Source organism: Aquarana catesbeiana, linkage group LG04, assembly GCF_042186555.1.
Source record: "Aquarana catesbeiana isolate 2022-GZ linkage group LG04, ASM4218655v1, whole genome shotgun sequence".
Lineage (NCBI taxonomy): Eukaryota > Metazoa > Chordata > Amphibia > Anura > Ranidae > Aquarana > Aquarana catesbeiana.
The window spans coordinates 636,912,099-636,932,168 of NC_133327.1; the positions used below are offsets into that span (position 1 = coordinate 636,912,099).

Consider the following 20,070-nt stretch of genomic DNA (forward strand, 5'->3'; position numbering starts at 1 on the left):
TTAATGGTTTCCTTGCCTGGCCTGTCATTTTAAGTGGATGGCCATGTCTTAGTAGGTTTGCAGTTGTACCGAACTCTTTCCATTTTCAGATGATGGATTAAACACTGCTCCATGAGATGTTCTGTAAGTGAATGCAGTGCTGGGCAGGGTGACGAGTGGGCCACAATCACTCAGCAGCCCCTACGGGGGTACCCCTACATTTGGGGGCTTGTTGCGGGACCACCTGTTCACGGGAAACCTGCCAGTCGTGCCCCTAGCAACTGAGGTTGATCGAGCCGAGGAACTTTGTTCCACCACCATTGAGGATTGAACTCAGGGGAAGGACTTCTGTGCTCTGCCTGCTGTTTCAGTGCTTTAACAAGTGCCGTTGTCCATAGCAGCCAGTAAGGACTGTCGCTATTTATTGTTCCTGCTACCCAGTTGCCCCAACCAGTGCTGGGACTGACACTTGTACCAATCCTGCAATTCAGGAACTGTTCACTATGTGCTGTCACCCGTGGCAACCATGCCAGGTAACCGCGCGTATGGCTTACAAATACGCCCAGCGCTCTGCTATTACTGGACATCTCACTGAGGGTTACAAATATGTACAGTGTTCTGCCAATGCTGGACATCTTAAACTGTTGCTCCAAACTCCTGCTACAAACAGTAAAGCAAGCCGGGGAGTGTCTACTGTTGCCCGGGGTGATCGGGGTAAACCTGTGGGTGCCTGCGGGTGCCTGCGGGCAGGACTGTACTAAAATCGTTCCCTTTAGTAGGACATTGGCTGCGGGCTTTACTGCTGCTACCGGAAACCCCTTGGAAAGTCAGCTGTCATCTGCCTTCAGTTGCTTGGGCACAGTCGGTGCCGAGCGACATGCCTGGACAAGTCCTGCTAGAGCCAGCATGCCTGCAAACTTCAGTATGTTCAACAAGGGGTTACAGCAGCGTGCCCAGGGAGGAGTCTGCCTATCAGTTCCACTGGCGCCAGCCCATCTTAATGTGAGGGGAGCGGTGTTACACCCTGGAGGAGACCCAGCGTTCCCTGCTAGCAGTAGACATGAGGCGGAGGAGTAAGATGGAGGAAGGTGGTCGATTACTGCCAGCTTTAACCTGGTTGCCGGAGTGGACGCTGGCGGACACTGGCGTTTGATTGAGGCACAGCAGGGGATTTTCTATGGGGATGGTCAACGGGATGGAGCGGCTGTTTCCTGTGCCCTAAGTGCCCGATACCTACTGCAGTGATTGGCGCATGGGTCCGGTGTGGGCATTGCGGCAAACCGCTAACACAGCTAGCATCTGCCAGCAGGAGCCATGATAGTTTAATGTGGACCTGCTTTCAGAACTCTGTCATCCGCAGCTGCGGCAATCCCGGAAGGCCGGATTGGGCCTAACATCATCCTCTAAAGGCGGAACGGAGTTGCGGCCTGGTGACTCCCCCCGCGAAAAGAGAGGACATGGGACGAGAAGGGGCCGCGGCCTGGTCAGGGACTCGGCAACTGTGAGTACTGTCATGCAGGAACTGGATGTCCCTGAAATGCCGGCTGATTCAATGTCTGTAGCTATCCTTTCTACACATACATGACAATGCATTGAACGTGTCTAATTATCACTCTCTTCTGTATTGCAGAGTACATCTAAGGCTGTGTAATGATGTGTCACATTTCTTCAATTAACGCTCAGCTGTGTGTTATTGTTTCCTCTAATGGAGTATATTTATCACTGGAAATTGGGCTGTCAGTAAACGCGCTAGAACAGAAAACACCCAAACAACATAGAGCTGTTTATGATGGTGTAAAACTAGAAGTACCAAAGTCATTCGAACAACCAAATTAGCAGGAGGTTCTAGAGATGAGCGCAGTGTTTTCCACCAAATGAAAATGTAATGATTTTGCAGTTTGCATCATTGTGCAGAAGTGCAAAAGTTTGCTGAAATTGCGACCATCAAGAACGCGGTAACGTACAACACTACAACGAGCCGAGAAAATGAAGTTCAATGCTTCCGAGCATGCGTCGAATTGTTTCCGAGCAAGCATGCGTAGGAATTTTGCGCGTCGGAATTGCCACAGACATGCCACAGACGATCGCATTTTTGGATAGGAACTTTTTCCGACCGAAAAATTAAGAACATGCTCTCAATCTTTTGCTGGCTGGAATACGGCCAGCAAAAGTCCAATGGAGCATACACACGGTCGCATTTTCCGACAGAAAGCTCCCATCAGTCTTTTGCGGGCCAAATTTCCGATCGTGTGTACGCGGCATTACTCTACTCTTTCGCTTTTTTTTTTTTTTTTTTTAGAGGGTGATTTTTTTTTGGGGGGGGGGGGAGTTTAGTTTAGTTCTTTGTATTTGTGTGTGTGTTTTTTTTTTCTTTTTTGTGTATTTATTTGTGATTCATTTTTTTGATTTACCCACTTGAGCTCTGGAAGGTTTTACCCCCTTCATGACCAGAGCATTTTTTGCTGTTCAGCACTGCACTACTTTAACTAGCAATTGCTCAGTCATACAATACTGTGCGCAAACGACATTTTTATCATTTTTTTCACACAAATAGAGCATTCTTTTGGTGGTATTTGATCACCACCAGGTTTTTTTATTTTTTGTGATATGAATGAAAAAATACCATAAATCTTGAAAAAAAAAGTATTTTATATTTTCTGTTATAAAACATATCCAATTAAAAAAAAAAAAAAAAAAACAATCAAATTTCTTCATAAATTTTAGCCAAAATGTATTCTGCTACATGTCTTTGGTAATTAATTAATTGGTTTGTGTGATACAGTAATCAGTAGCAATACTGACAAGGAGGACAGCAGTCTAGATCATGGTTTCCCAACTAGGGTTCCTCCAGAGGTTTCTAGGGGTTCCTTAAGCAATAATCAATGTCTGCCTCTCAGATAACTTCCCACTGACACCATTCATCTTTTTAGCTTTCTGTAAGGGTTCTTTTTTTCCCAATGACCACCAGTGTAAGGAGCATTAAGGTTCCCTGAGACCAGAAAGTTATTTCAGGGGTTCCTCTGTGTTGAACAGGTTGAGAAAGGCTGGCCTAGATCTTTGCTATTCTTGTTACTGACAGTCAATAACATGTCTGGGGTGGCTGTGTTGTGCCCCTTGAAGCCCTGATAACCTAGATCACGGCATATGTTGGCTGGCCCAGGTCCCATTAATCCTTTCAAGGTCAACAGGAATATGAATGTACTTTATATACCGGTAGTGGCAGGCACCCAAAATTGCTCATTATTTTTGTTACCGACTGATATTTTTCTGATTTTTTTTTTAAGGGAGGATGATCTGAAATGCCTTAACTTTCTTAAGGAACTAACAGATGACATCTTACTTAGAGGTGGTGGCTCCAGCAGGTAAGTACACACAGGTCTTTTGCTTACCTCCTCAGACCTTTGCTCCCAATAACATCACATATATTGCACCTCTTACCTCAATGCCAAGTTTATGAAAGCAAGACTGAGAATGTATTCCAATTCATATATTTTTTTAAAAGTCAAAAGAAATTCTTGATTTGATTTTGCTGTATTTTTTATTAGAGTTTTTGGTTTGCTTCTGATATACATAATAGAGAAGACCTAAAGCATATTTAAGCCCAAAACATGAATATTTAAAAAAATGAATACATTACAATTTACCAATCCTAGATGTGGTGATTACATATTTTTCAAGTTTTTTTTTTTAATTTCTTTATTTTCATCTGGTGATCCTGCCAGTAATACACTTCTTGTCCTAGGGTGAAAACGCTCACTGGCTGTATTATATCTATGGAAGGATAGAATTTTCACCCTTAGCTGCCCTCCTGGTTTGGACTACAAAGAAACCTCCCCTTCTCCCATTCTCTGTTATTTAGGTAGAAGGAGTTGAGTCGTTCACAGGCGATGGTTAAAAAAACGAATAACATTGTTTGAGACACCAGTTCAGTACATAGAAAGTTATAAGGACACTGGAATTCTGGCAGGATCAACAGGTATTATTCAGTACTTGCAGAAAATGTTCTTTGCCTAAAAACAGAAAATGAAGGCAACAACTACAACTAAGGACTGGTTAGCTGCATATATTACATTTTTATTCTTGGGTTTTGATACACTATAGTTGTTTGGGGAAACCAATCTTCTGTATTGTTCAGAAGGCAGTTCAAACATTACTACTGATATGGTGTCTCAGCTGGTAGGCAAGGATAATTGGGAGTAATTTTAAAGAATGAGTACATACAAAAAGAATGTGATTACACTCAGAGTAGTTTAAAAATAGGTTTGGCAAAGTTCAGTAATACTTTTAGACTGTATATGTGATTTGCTAATGTGTTCTATGTCATTGCCAGCGCAATAGACCGTGTATTTCAAGACCACCTCCAAAGAAAAAAATCACAACATCCCTGAGGTAGGTAGTTTTCTTCTAATGCCGCGTACACACGGTCGGACTTTTCGTCTACAAAAGTCCGACAGCCTGTCCGACAGACTTCCGGCGGACTTTCGGCGGACTTGCAGCAGACTTTCTAACGAACGGACTTGCCTACACACGACCACACAAAAGTCCGACGGATTCGTACGTGATGACGTACACCGGACTAAAATAAGGAAGTTCATAGCCAGTAGCCAATAGCTGCCCTAGCATGGGTTTTTGTCCGTCGGACTAGCACACAGACGAGCGGATTTCGGGGTCCGTCCTAGTTACGACGTAAAGATTTGAAGCATGTTTCAAATCTAAAGTCCGTCGGATTTGAGGCTGAAAAAGTCTGCTGAAAGTCCGGAGAAGCCCACACACGATCGGATTACCAGCCAGCTTTAGTCCGTCGGCGTCCGTTGGACTTTTGTAGACGAAAAGTCCGACCGTGTGTACGCGGCATAAGTCCTTATTGAAAGGCTGCTAAAAAACACTGAAGTGCTGAGCTTTCTTATTTGAAAGCCCATAATCCTGTAAAAAACTGAGTGTCATAGGTGCACTCTGTATAAAATATAAGGATTTTATGTGAAATAAAAAAAAATGAAATGTAAAACATAATTTTTCAATTTTGTAAACTTTTAAAAGACACAATAGACTTTAAATGCTTATATAAATTAAGAGTAATCCCCCTTTTATAGGCCATTAGTAGTTTTATATACTTAGTGCTTACTCCTGTAGGAGCCGCTGGATTTTTTGGGCCTTCTCCTTTGCACACAACCAGGCAACAGGAATTTTTCAGCTTTCATACAAACTCAAGAATTAGTTCAAGGGATTTTTGTTTTGTTTATTTAGGCAGTTAAACTTAGATGGGGAATGAACAGATGCATGGGATATCCAGAACTGTGCAATCTGAATGAAACCTTGAGGACTTGCTAATTTCTCTATCTGCTAGATATTAACGTAAAAAATACTGTCCACCCATGGGATTAAACTGAAAAGCAAAAAGTTCCAACTGATGAATGCAGGTGCTTCTCCTTAGAGAACTGCTGATGCACCTGACTGCTTTGAACCCAAGCTAGAGGTGTAGGGTGACTTTGATGGCTATGAAGTAGCATTAATCCATCCCTTGGATATGGACTTGCAAAATATTGCACCTTGCCGCCCCACTCTATCCAGGCCTGGGGTGTGATGAAAAGAAGTTCTTCACTCAGTCCCACTTTGGTGAGTCCTGAGGTCCAAGAGACTGTTGCACAGGCTTTCTGCTATACAGTGCTATACAGCCCCAATGCTTGACTGTCGGGAAAGCCTCAGCTAAGCCTAGCTGAAGCTGGAAAGATTATGGGACCTCAGCTGTTCCTTCTCTCTTCCATTGGCTCTCTCCTGTCCTTCCTTCTGCCCTTCCTTCAGCCCAGGGGCAGAGCCCCCCCCCCCCCCAGCCAGGGCTGCTGTTAGTAACCACAAGGCTCCATACAGCTAACCTGACAGGCCCTCCCCCCAAATATACACAGTTTACCATGCTTCAGTTATGAATGAGCACAGTGAGTGATCAGTACAGAAGGGACTTGTAAATGTGACATATTTACTGGACCCTTTCCCCACTGTCCATCCTGAAGGATCCTACTGTGTGCTTGTAGCTGACGATGGGAAGGAGAGGAGAGAGGCTGGAAGCACTACCTGGGTAGGGGGACACACAGGGGGGCGTGGGCAGCAGGGGGAAATCTATGGTGCACAGTGAAGAGGGGGGGGGAATCACTGGAACTGATCCCCTGTATGGCTCTCTCCGCAGCAGCTGAAAGCCATCAGGAGGGAGATGAAAAGAAGACAGCTGCTGCAGAGAGAGCCATACAGGGTATAGGTTCCATGTGATGAAACTCAGCTGCCTGGCCCCCCTGCTGGTCTGGGCCCCATACAGGAAGACTGGTGGTACCCCCTTATCAAAAGCCCTCCCCCTAGCACAGAGGTCCGTTCCAGGTGTCTGGACCCTGGACTGCTTTCTCATTGCCAGGCCTCTGAACATTTATAGCCCACTGTCTGGGCCTGACCTCCCAAGGGATAGGTGGAAACCCCATAAATATTCAGGCTTTAGGCTCTGTTCCTCCATCCTCTAAGTTCCAAAACGATCCAGGACATTCTAGAACCCAGGAGGAGGTAACAGAGTCCAAGCCCTTGAAGCTCTGCACAGCTAAACACAAACCAATTAAACGTACTCTGTGGGCAGACCTAACTGGGGGCGCCTAGCTGAGCCAATGGCTGTCCTGGACTTTGCGGGGTGACAAGGAGACACCTGGACCTGGGTCTCATTAATGTGACATGCTGCATACAATATAAATAAAATAAAAGTCTGGTCTCTTCAGTGACACACCTCCATCCCTAATAGTACAATAAAAACATAGGTATCGCCCTTGGGACTTTATATGAGGTGTGCACAATAGGCCGATGAAATTGACAAATATAAATACAATAAAATATTTATTGCAGAAATAATCACACATGAAAGAGTAACATAACCAAAGGCAAATCCGATACAATATTGCACATGGTTAAAGATTGCATTGCATTTGAAATACATGAGTATACATGACATCTAAAACACCTGACTTGTTTTGCGAGATGTGACTCGCTCTTCAGAGGTGGATGCATGTAGGATATATCTGGAAATTAATGACCAAAAAAGTAATGTAACACATGAATAAATGATGGACAAATGGTAAGAGGGGCCTTGCAGAAAAAGAAAAGACCCCATACTCACCAATTGGCAAAGCCTAGGTGCCTGTGGCTATGTTCACCGAGGATGGCAGCAATATACGCTTGGGAAGGGAGTTGAGAAAGCGGTGCCAACCAAAAAACCCTGACCAAGGAACAATGTGAAGTCGGACATGGCATGGGTAGAAATTAGTGACCTTGGAGGTCTTAGATAATCCATTCAGGTATCAACTATAATATAATATGTATATAATCAAAAATTCCTAAATTGTTTGTTACTCTTTCTTTGTGATTTTTTTTTCTGCAATAAATATTTTATTGTATTTATATTTGTCAATTTTATTGGCCAATTGTTCATACCTCATATAAAGTCCCAAGGGCGATACCTATGTTTTTATTTTGCTGCATACAATGAAACAGTAACTTCTTGTAACATGAGAATATATGTTATAATGATAAAAAAAACTACCGTATTTATCGGCGTATAACACACACTTTTTTCCCCTTAAAATCAGGGGAAAATCGCGGGTGCGTGTTATACGCCGATCCCCTGCGATCCCCCGCTGACTGAGCGGAGCGATCGCCGACCGTGATTTGAAAATGGCGCCGCCGGTGTCTTGCCGAGAAAGTTCCCCCGGCGAATAAGGACCCCCCCTGTACTGCGCAATCGCAGCGCTTGCGCAGTACAAACTACTAGGAGCCGCCGAAGATAGCCGAAGATGAAAATCTTCAATCGGCTGTAAATGGCGCCTGCGCCCTAGGTCCAGGTTCAAGCCCCAGCATCCAAGTGGACCTAGAGGGGGAATAAAAACGTGCAGAGCGCAGCGAGGCCGTACCCGAAGAGTGGCGAGCGAAGCGAGCCCGCGAGGGGCCCTCTTACAGGCGCCCTGTACAGCTGATTTATTCTCTATTTCGCTTTGGCTATTTCCGCCGGCTCCTACTGCGCAGACCCTGCCCCTGCGCAGTATAGGGGGGTCCTTATCCACTGAGAGGAACTTTCTCGGCAGAACACCGGCGCCGAAATACACAGAGCCGGTCCTCGGCTCTTCTCAGCCACTTTCGGCTTAACTCGAGCGCTGCCCGAACCTAGCCAAGTGTACTCGGCTAGGTTCGGCTAGCTCCGCTCACAGTCACGCCCATCCCGGGCGGGACTACGAGTGGAGCCGACAGTGGCCGAAAGTGAACGAGAGCCGCCAAGAAGAGCTGAGGACCGGCTCTGTGTATTTCGGCGCCGGCTGCGCAAATTTCAAACTGCAGTGACACTGACATGTCACTGCAGTTTAACTGCAGCCTGGGCAAGGCTGCAAAAGGACACAGACAAAGCTGCAGATGGGCACTGACAAAGCTGCAAGGCTGCAAATGGACACTGATAAGGCTGCAAATGACACCAAGGCTGCTGACTGCAAGGCTGCAAATGACACTGGACAAGCATGCAGATGGACGCTGTGCAAGGCTGCATTGATGGGCATTTAAATGTAAGTTTTTTTCCTTAAAACATTTTTTTCCTTTTAATTCCCTCCTAAACTTGGGGTGCGTGTTATACGCCGGCGCGTGTTATACGCCGATAAATACGGTAATTAAGCCTCACTGTAACAAATAAAACTATATCTGAAATCTCATTTAAATACATTTACTAAATAACTTTCAAAGGATTTGAGCTGAAAAATGTCAGTTGCATTAGATAATATCAAATTGTCAAATATCAAGCATTAAAATAAAATATCACTGTACAGAACTGTGTTACTTTGGATAAGCTTTCTGAATATTTATGAGATACAGAGCCATGCATTTTACAAACAGGAACACAAATCCCTTAAACATTAGTCTCTGCTTAAGGAGGACTCATCATACAGCCAATATACACAAATTCTTTAGGCTGGGTTCACACTATTGCGAATTGGATGGGGGATCACCCCATCCAATTCGTAATAGCAAGAGATTGTGACCGGCTCTCTATGGAGCCAGTTCACATATCTCCGATGCGGCTCCGGTGCAAATCTGCAAAAATTGGGGCTGAAATTGGACCTGAAACAATGAACCAGGACGCGCAGGACCCCTGCTGGGAGCCACATCGGTATTATGTGTGAACCGAGCCTTTCAGCTACTTGAATTATACTGTTCACATTATATAGCTGCATTTTTTACATATTCTCATGCAGTTACACTAACATACCTCCCAACATTTTGAGATGGGAATGAGGGACACCTACTAGCAAATGTAAGTAGGCATAGGCAACGCCCCCTGTCACACCCCCTCAAAAGGGGAAGTTACCAAAAAAAAAAAAAGGTTAATTAAATCCACAAGGGTTTTTTTTTTTTACCACTACTATTCCTTTATGTTGGCTTTTAAAATTTACTAACACAATTTAGCAATTTAGAATTTGGATGAAAGGTTTAGCACTGGCAAACACTTTTTGAAAGATAAAACCTGCATTTTATATACATCTATAGAGATCAGACCAAAATGAGGGACAAATGAGGGGGACAGAGGGACATTGCTCCAAATCAGGGACAGTCCCTCGAAATCAGGGACAGTTGGGAGCTATGCATTAAGTCCTGCTAACACAATTACTTTTTAGATCGTATTAACTGATTTTGGATGATATTTTATTGTAAAATGTTTGTATAACAAACATTTTGTAGGATTTCCAAAATTGGTTTTGCAAACATAAGTTCACACTTTTAGAGTCCATTTCCAGGCATTTTTAAAAAAAAAAACATCATACCCCAGCCAGGCTGGGATATAAAATATATATCTCTTATAATATAAATTATAAGATATAAAATTAAGTCATCCCGGTATTGGGGCCCTTGTCATGGCGGAGCACTCACACCTCCCTTACACGGGGTATTTGTAATTCTGAGGTCTGGACTAGCAGACAGGAACAGGATGATTAAATGCCTCTCCCCAGTGCAGCAAGTGGTCTAAGAACTGTGGTGGTCCTACGAAGGCCAGCAAAAGGGCCTTTCACCTCTTAAACCCGTTTTCTGCAGCATCACAAAGCAGTACTGAAACAGCTACAGTCTCTAAAAACAGGTCATCAGTAGCAGAATCTTGTAGCAAAAGGATAGGGTTAGCCAACGTGGTCTTGGGGATTTTAAGCACACACAACACTAAGACATTGACCACATGGCCTCCGCAACCATCCTCTGTAGCCCTCTTTCTCCTAGCAAAGCCAGGTGGCTTAGGAGCTCTCACCCAAAGCATGCAGTCTGGTCCAACAGTTCAGGAGCCCTCAGCTGTCTACCTAAGTGTCAATGTCATCAGATTCCCTTAAAATACTGAGCCTCTTCCTGGGCTCACTGTCTCAAGTACACACTCTTGACCTTAGCTCTCTCTAGTACATCTGTTATTTCATCTCAGCCTGGTCCCTGGTCACACAAGCAGTGATGATCTTTTACCAGGCTCTACCCCTGCCCCTGGGTCTCGGTCCCCAGTTGGGGGTCACTGAGAGTCAGGGCACACTTGGCAGCCAGATACAGGCTCAGTCCATTGCACTTGTGCTTGCAACAGCCCCCTGCCCCTCTGGGCTCACAGCAGCTCCCAAGCATCCCCAGGGAACAGCTAGTACTGGAGGATTTTTTTGGGGGGGCGTGGATGCCCCCCTCCAGGTCAGCACTTGCCCTACAGCGGAGCTCCCCTGGACTGTCCAAAGCCGCAGCTTCTGTCTTTACCTGGACATCTTTTCAGGTTCTGAATGGCTGGGAAACCAATGCCGATTCGCTGGCATTACATGGTGGGAGGGCTCGGGGAGCAGTGCTCTACACCCCAAGGACAATATATAACTGACCAATTGGGGACTCGGGATGTAGTAATGTGCCTGTGAGGGGATGATGGACCTGGTAGAAACCTATTGGTCCGGCGCCCCGCACAGTGCACGGCCACACAGATGATGTGTGCTGGGGGAGGGATGCTGTGAGCTGGGGTGCAGCGCCCCTTGTGGACTGGTTGCCAATACCAGGGAACCTCTTCTCTACTCCTTCTACTCCTCCGACTGGTGTCAGAGAACAAATAGGGGGGCTGTGAGTTCTGCTTCCTGTGGCCCCTATGATGCAATGAGGGTCCCCAAAGCTTCCCCCGCAGGCCACCTGTTCACACACAGTGCCTGGAGAAGTTCCATTGGGAATGGGTGGGATTTCCTGTCTCCTGGCCAATTAGGTTCAGTCCTGTTGATTGCTAGGAGTGGGTCCGGCCCCTATAGCTGCACTGGCAACCAACCAGTGTTCAGTCCTGCCTCTTTCTCCCTGCAGATCCCCCTCAAGCAAGCAGAGGAGAGCGAAAACAATACATTGTTTAAGGCGGCCAAGTGTTAGTGCTTGCTGGGCAAGATTCAAAGTGCCCCAGTAGGCACTACACAAGAAACAAAGAGTGTGGTTCTCACCAGGATGGGAAAACGCAAGCAGCAATAACACAATTGTTCAAAGTTCTATCCCTTCCTTACTTTTCTTCTGCATCCCCTTTGGAGAGGTTTTCCATCACTTTTAGTCCTGACAGGATAAAGTAGCAATAGAGTAAAGTAATAAATAATGTTGATTTTTTTTTTTTTAATATAAAAGTTTAATTAAATAAATGGACAAAATACACCCATACATTTTTAAAACATCCTAACCCTCCTTGCCCAGGCACATATGAATACAAATGAGTGTGTAGGGCTCCCATGCATACGTAAATGACAATTGCGGCACACATGTTAAGTATTTTGATGTATGCATGTATGAAAGTTCTAACTCTAGCTATGCCTATAAACAATTTCTGTATCATATTGTCTTGACATATTTGGTATTTATTTATTCTATACAGCCTCATCTTTTATAGTTACCAAAAATGGAGATTATATTGTGTTTGTGAGCAATAAAATTAATTTTAGTGTATTCTGTACTAAAAATAGTATAGTACAAGGTAAAAATATGATCTACCATCCTTTCATTCTACAATGCCTCTCCTTTCAGAAATATATAACTTTTTTTTGGGGCGGTGAGTAATATTTAGACAAAAAATGGGTAATGTGTGCAAAAAAAAAAAGGAACTGGCAGCAGAGTAAAAAACCCCACAAATTAAAGTAATAACATATTTATTTAAAAATAAAATATTACATTTATTTTAAATTCAAATGGGGCAAATACCTGAATATTGCATGATTTTAATCTATTTTATTCACCAGCAGCACTTGGATTGAGTGAGGGAGGAGCAGTACTTAGTGCCAATTAGGTAGGTGCCCTGCATGCACATGTGCACTGACAATGAACATGATGCATGAAGGAGAAATTAGAGAAATGACCACATCTAATTTCTTCTCCTTCATTGACCAGTCAAAAGCTGGGGGCAGGGAGTTGACCTCTCTTTATTTCCTAACTGCAGCAGAAAAGGGTCAGGTCCTGAGGAGTTCCTGAACAAAACTAAGGACGGCAAAAGACGGTTCAAATTCCGTCCAGAACAGCAGGAACCGGTTGAGATTTGAACCATGTATAGGCAGGCTGAATGTACTAAGCGGATCGTTCGATCAACTTGGGTACAACCAGCCTGCCAGATTTTACTTTAGATTATCGCTAATGGCTGCTATAGCCGCAAGCAATAATCACTGTCTTCAGTTTGGCAGGAGGGGTTCCCCTGTCAGCACTGTCTGTGTTGATGGGGGAATCGTGCAAAATTCTTTCCTGCAACCCGTGTTTGCAGAAAAAAAATTCGCACCACCAAAGGCCTGCATAAGGCTTCATTTACAGGTACAGCCGGGGAGCAGGAAAGCGGTTGAGCTGTGGTTTTCCTGCCCCCAAACACTAACATAATGCTTTCAGTGGGCGGTGCCGCCATTAAACACAACTAATGCAGTTCTATGGGGCCATGCTGCAACCGCACCGTAACCATGTGCAATGCATGCAATTGCGGCACAGTAGTACGGCAATTATAAGGTTAAATCAGGCAGTGAGGAGGCAACATATCTCCTCCTCACTACCTGTCAAACGGCGATGAAAAGCGGTCCAAGCAGTTCCTACCGCACATGTGAATGAGCCCTATGACTATTATAGTGGAACATTTTCTTTCTACATTTTTACCTCTACATTTCATTAGCTAAAATAAAAAAAAAAATTAAAAAAAAGAGAATCTTGCCTTGCCATCATTTAGTATCTGTGAAATGAGACTTAGATGAAACTATTTTTAGAAGACTGTGAGAGAATCATTAATCACAAGACTGTTACTGTTTCTAATTGATTTTTTACTAAAATATGGATCATAATTAAAAATGCTCATGGATAATAAAATCTTCACAGATGAACAGCACCTTCTGCTGAAAGTTTTACCTTGTGCTCTTCCAGAATTGTATGTTTAATACATGCCAAACTGCCTTTCAGAATGTAAACGTGCTCCAGCCAGACTCCCACAGTCCCATTCTAAATCTGTTGGGGCTCGTTCAGCATTCCGCTATCATTGTGGCCTCTCTGAAAAAGTGATTTTCGGTGGATCGCTTTTCAGAGGACATTTGTCAGGTAGTAAGGGGTAGATATGTCACCTCCTCAGCACCTGTTTTAACCCTCAAAATGCTAACCCACTTTACCACAAATGCACACACTGCACATGGTTGCAGGACGATTGCGGGGCGGCCCCATTCACATGAAAGATGCACTGCTGCCAACTGTGACAGAAGATTTAATTTTTGCTACGGCATGTCTACAGCCCTGTGCGTCTGCATGTCTGTGTTTAGGTGGGCCATCAGGGGGACAGTAAAACCGTGGCTAAACCATCTGCTTTTACAACTCCCTGACTATTTGAACGAGTCCTTAAAAAATAATTTGTCTACAGTTTTAGAGAATTAGGGTATTAAAAATGAATTGTTGAATTATCATTACCTTTACTTAATGAATGAGTGACTCAAAATGGGTTGAAGCTAGAGGGTCCGCATTACCGCCAGGTAATTAGGATTTTCGTACAATGGTGGCCCTCTTATTTCTCTTAGGAAAGGTTTCTCTTTAAGGAATTGTCCAAATATACATGCTTGGGACAAACACAGATCTATACTCAAGAAATGTTTAAAAAAAATAAAAAACATGGGACCACTTGTTTTTTTTTTGCTGTCACTCTTAAAGTGATACTAAAGTCTAATTTTTTTTGTTAAAAATAACAAACATGTTATACTTACCTACTCTGTGAAGTGACTTTGCACAGAGCAGCCCGATGCTCCTCTTCTCTGGTCCCTCTTCTGTGCTCCTGGCCCCTCCCTCCTGCCAAGTGCCCCCACAGCAAGCAGGTTGCTATGGGGGGCAACCGAGGTGAGCCGCAGCTCTGTGTGTCCTTTTCCCCGCTCCCCCTCTCTCTCCTCATTGGCTCACTGACTTTGATTGACAGCAGCAGGAGCCAATGGCACTTCGCTGCTGTCTCAGCCTGTGAAGATTGCTGGATCGAGATGGGATCGAGGTAAGTATGAGGGGGACTGCTGCAAACACTAGGTTTTTTATCTTAATGCATAGAATGCATTAAGTTAAAAAAAAACTTCTGCCTTTACAACCAATTTAATGATGTAATTTAACCTCAGACTTCCCTCTACCCCTCTAGATCAGTGGTCTCCAAACTGCGGCCCTGAGCCAGATGTGACCTTTTGCTTGCTTTTATCCAGCCCTTGGGGCTCTATTTTATCCACTGATTCCAGTAATGGGGCATACTGTAATTCCCCTCACTGACAACAATAATGGGGCAAAATTCCTCCCAATGACAGCAATGATGGGACACAACTTCTCCCAATGACACCAACAACGAGGCTCAATGATGGGACACTATTCCTCCCAATGACACCAATGATGAGATACCATTCCTCCCAATGACACCAAGGATGAGACACCGTTCCTCCCAATGACAGCAACGATGAGACACCATTCCTCCCAATGACACCAATGATGGGGCACAATTCCTCACCCATAACACCAACAACGGGCCCAATGATGGGACACTATTCCTCCCAGTAGGCTGCATTTACTAAAGCAGATCGCATACGGCATTTAGGTGTCTGAACACATTTTCTCTAAATATCGCATATGATCCTGAAACTGTCAATTCATAATACCGTATTGTGATAAATACCGCATAACAAGGGGTTAAAGTCAGTTCACAGAAGGAAATAGATCATTAAATGCATGCAGTAATTAAGTATTGGTCCAGGTATGTGGTATTTATGGAATGTAAAATTAAAATAGCCAATTTTAAGTAGTGTCTGCCATTTTGGATCAGTTCTCTCAACAGGAATGCAAAGAAACCTAAATATGGAAATCATTGGGGTTGATTTACTTAACCACTTCAATACTGGGCACTTTCACCCCTTTCCTTCCCAGGCCAATTTTCAGCTTTCAGCGCTGTCACACTTTGAATGACAATTGCGCGGTCATGTAACACTGTACCCATATAAAATTTTTATCATTTTTTTCACACAAATAGAGCTTTTTTTGGTGGTATTTGATCACCACTGGGGTTTTTATTTAAAATAAATAATAATAAAATAATAAAAAAAGACCGAAAATTTTCCAAAAAAATGCATTTTTCTTAGTTTCTGTTATAAAATTTTGCAAGTAAGTCATTTCTCTTGATAAATTTTGACCAAAAATGATGCTGCTACATTTCTTTAGTAAAAATAACCCAAATCAGTGTTTGGGTCTTGGCCGTTCTGCGAGCACTTCGTTCTGAGGGATGTTCCTGAACGTCCACTCAGAACGAGGAAAGGACCACCCGGCCGTTTATGTGCAGTGGCCGGGTGGGAAGTAGTCAAAGTATAACTAAAGGAGGTGGATTAGAACATCTGTCACTGTCAGGTGTTTATTGTTATCTGTGCCCCTATTAGGGAGATTCACCCTCTCTATATTTGTCCTGTGTATCATTATCTTTGAAAGAAAGTCACGGAGCCAAAGGGGGACCCTAAGCGCAGGGACGGCATGACAGTGCTGGACTGCACATCTGCCTGTTTAAAAAAGGAAGATTTCCCCTTTTAGAGAAGGGGACGGGCTGAATGAGGAAAGCGAGGAGATGTGTGAGAAGGGGAAGTGACGTCAGTCGAAGAGCGGTGGAGGAAGAGATTAGTCAGCACTCCTCACCGCTCTTCATCTTCCCCTGCTTCTCACACTTAATCGCGGCGATGGAGGGCTTCATAGAACAGCTGAGAGCGGCGGTTACCGCTAACGGCGCGGACTGGCTCCAGCAGCAGCTGAGGGCGATAGCGGACGGTGGGGCGACGGTGAGCGGGGGGGGGCCAACAACCCCTCGTGCGCGGCGGTCACGGCCGCCAGAGAGATACAGCCCTGAGGCGGGCTTGGGCTCATCCCGATCTGAGCAGCGTGGGATAGCAGCAGGAGAGGCACAGACACCCAGCACGCAGGGTAGGCAGAGGGATGGACGAGGAGAGGCCCGGGGGAATTGGAGGAAGGCCGGAGTGACTGGGGGAAGGGTGACCAGCAATGCACGCGGCTCTTCCCCCCCAGCGAGGCGCAGATGCATGCAACAGCCTAAGGGGTCTGCAGGAGAGAGACGGAGGGATCAGGACACACGAGAGCGCACCGTGGCAAGTGGTGGAGGGGCACAGGCGACAGAGATGGCCAGCAGTCCACAGCAGGGCGGAGGTGGATCAGCCAGAGACATCAGGGCCAGCGTGAGTGGAGGTAAAGGACGGTCAGCACACACCCCGCAAAACAGTAGACGTAGGAGTCCATCACCAGGGGCATCCAGCGGGTCTAGCGGTAATCAAGGGAGGAGTGGTCGAGCTCAGCACCGCAGGCCCTCGGCAACCACTGCGTCTGCAGCTGGGGTGCAACAAGAAGTCAGCAGGATGGACGACTGCGACGAACGGTCGGAAGGAGAGCTGTCCGGGTCTGACGGAGGCGACGACCAAGGACATCAGGCAACGGTGGTTCCAGGAGTGGCGGCTGTTGGGCCCAGTCCAGGGCAGCCCGGTGAGTGCGATTCTACTAATCCTGTTACTATTCTATTGCATAATTTATTGGGGCGGAATGTGCAGGAGGGACGTTCAGGGTCGGGGGGTATGGCCAGGCCAGGGGGGCTGAGAACGGGTCAGCTCCACCACCAGCATTGGCGCCCCAGACAGGGAATGAGGGTTTGCGGGAGTTGTTAACAGGTTTAAAAGAGCTAGTAGCACGCGTGGAATCAGGGTCAGGAAGTGGTCCGGCTACAGCGTGGGCAACAGAGAGGACTACCCCGCAGACGGGGACCACTCCACCACTTTCGGGTGACGTACCGGTTTCGCCAGTGGCGCCTGTGGCAGCGGTTGGGGTGCCCCCCTCTACGGCAGCAGTGGCTACGACTTCGGGGGACCAGGTGAAGACAACGGAAAAAAAAGCTGATTCGGTTAGATTAGCAGATACGGCAAGGAGTGAGGTATATGTCTGCTTTGAAGGCCCGTTGGGGGCTCATTTAAAAGTGGAGATAAAGGAAAAAATATGGAAGGGCGAATACGTGGAAATTTTCACGTTGCTGCCGTTAGAGAAATTTAATCTTGATAGGTTAAAACCGTTGGAAGGAAAAAAGGTGGATGAGGAGAAGCGTAGGTATCGCTTGCTTCCGTGAACGTATTCCAATTGGCTACAAGCGTTCGCCATTTTGGCGAGTGTGTTAGGCGAGAAAGCGCCAGAAAATTGTTCTGCGCTGTTCGTGTACCTGGAGGAAATTAGCGAGGCCCATAGAACATACGGGGCATGGCGTGGCTACGCTATGATGAGCAATTTCGTCAGAGGATGGCTGTGAGACCGAATCTACGCTGGGATCACAAGGACATCAGCTTGTGGATGAGGTTGATGACAGCAGCGAGGGCCCCTAGTCCGTTTTTTCCAGGCAGGGGTCGGAGGTTCAGCAGCCCCAGGACAACCGACCGAGAAAAAATGGGGATATTGCTGGCAATTCAATGAAGGAACCTGCAGATTTGGATCCAACTGTCGTTTCAAGCACTTGTGTTCCGGCTACGCGGGATCCCATGCATTGGCAAAATGTTTTAAAAAAGGAAAAGGCCGCTCCGGAGATACTTCAGGTAAGAGGGAGGACTCCGGTACAGGTGGAAAGGATGCTGCCTTTCCTCAATAGATACCCAGATCGGGCAGCGGCCGCCACGCTGGAGGCAGGTTTTAGGGATGGGTTTCACATTCCTTGTGCCTTGGTGGAGGTGCCGCCCAAGGCCAAGAATTTTCGGTCGGCCTTGCTGCATTCAGCGGGGGTCACTGAAAAATTGAAAAAAGAGGTTTCACTGGGACGCATGGCGGGCCCTTTTCGGGAAAGACCACTACAAGGGTTGGTGGTCTCCCCCTTGGGTGTGGTACCAAAAAGAGAGCCGAACAAGTTTAGACTCATACACCACCTTTCTTTCCCAAAGGGAGGGTCGGTGAATGATGCCATAGCACCAGAAGAGCGTGCGGTTACGTACACATCTTTTGACACATCGGTCGTATGGGTTAGGAGATATGGACAGGGGTCCTTAATGGCCAAGTCCGATATCGAATCGGCTTTTCGGCTTTTGCCAGTTCATCCCGACAGTTTCAGATGGCTAGGCTGTAAATGGGAAGGGGCCTACTAGGTAGACCGATGTCTTCCAATGGGATGCTCTATATCCTGTGCTCTTTTTGAAACGTTCAGTTCGTTCTTGGAATGGGCAGTTCGGGATGTGGCAGGTATCAATTCAGTCATCCATTATTTGGACGACTTCTTATGTGTTGGCCCAGCGGGTTCCAACATATGTGCAGTGCTTTTGGGGACATTGCCGTATTTAGCGGAAAGATTTGGGGTGCTGCTAGCCCCGGAAAAAACGGAGGGTCCAGCGGTGACTATCACATTTCTCGGAATAGAGATAGATTCGATGAGGATGGAATGCAGGATTCCGCAGGACAAACTGTTGAAGTTGAAAAAGGAAGTTCGTGGGACTATTGGAATAGGAAATTGCAGCTTCGCCAACTCCAATCTCTGTTGGGTAAGTTAAATTTCGCTTGCCGAATCATCCCTATGGGCCGAATTTTCTGCAGGCGGCTGTCAGCCGCCACTGCAGGGGTCCGGGCACCAACACATTTCGTGAGTCTGAATAGAGAGCACAGGGAGGATTTACAGGTGTGGCAGGTATTCTTGGAGTCTTTCAATGGAAGGGCTCTCTGGATGTCTGGGCCGATCAGCAACTGTGACTTGGAATTATTCACGGATGCGGCTGGTTCAACTGGGTTTGGTGCTTTCTTTAAGGGTCACTGGTGTGCTGCCAGGTGGCCAGTGGCTTGGCAGGAGGCTGGGTTCTTGAAGAACTTGGTACATTAGGAGTTGTTCCCCATTGTAGTGGCCATGGAGCTGTGGGGCGAGTCATTCAAAAACCTTAAGGTCCGATTCAATTGCGACAATCTGGGGGTGGTGCAAGTGGTTAATCGGCTGACCGCGGCATCAGTGCCGGTGGTCAGGCTTTTGCGCCATCTAGTACTTCGCTGTTTACAACTGAATGCATTCATTTATGCTGTGCATCTACCAGGGACTGAGAACACCTTAGCTGACGCTTTGTCTAGTTTTCAGTGGGACAGGTTCCGGAGGTTGGCACCGGAGGCAGATCATCAGGGGGTTGCCTGTCCCAGCTGGATATGGAACATTGCCTTGGAACAGCAGCAAAATGGATTCAGCAATCCGTGAGTATGGCTACATGGAATGCCTACTCTAAGGTATGGAAGGATTGGTTCGCCTTTCTGAATGACTTGGGCATGGGATCTGATGATCCGGAAGTGGACAAGGCAGTGCTGTACTTTATCATTAGGGACTTTGAAAAAGGTATCTCGGCAGCTGCCATCAATCGCGAATTGGCAGGTTTGGCCTTCCTTTTTAAATGGCAGGGGAGTCGGGACCATACTAAGGACTTCTGGTTACGACAGGCAGTCAAGGGATATAGGAAAGCGTACAAACAGAGGGATGGGAGGCGCCCCGTCTCATTTGAAATGCTTAAGCAATTGATGCTTAGTTTGGAAAGGGTCGGTAGATCCGAGTACGAATGTGCACTATTC

The 20,070-nt window shown here is 45.9% G+C and overlaps 1 protein-coding gene across 2 annotated transcripts in view; it reads left to right on the forward strand.

Annotated features, from left to right (window-relative positions):
• LOC141140867 (spermatogenesis-associated protein 7 homolog) overlaps positions 1 to 20,070 on the forward strand; it is a 381,599-nt gene that overhangs the window by 280,818 nt on the left and 80,711 nt on the right. The window contains exons 9-10 of one of the 2 annotated variants that reach the window (XM_073628391.1): positions 3,264 to 3,341; positions 4,310 to 4,368. In XM_073628391.1, the coding sequence (XP_073484492.1) occupies positions 3,264 to 3,341; positions 4,310 to 4,367 (136 nt within the window). In that variant the 3' untranslated portion in view covers position 4,368. The remainder of the gene's footprint in view (positions 1 to 3,263; positions 3,342 to 4,309; positions 4,369 to 20,070) is intronic. The other variant, XM_073628392.1, reaches the window with a different exon arrangement.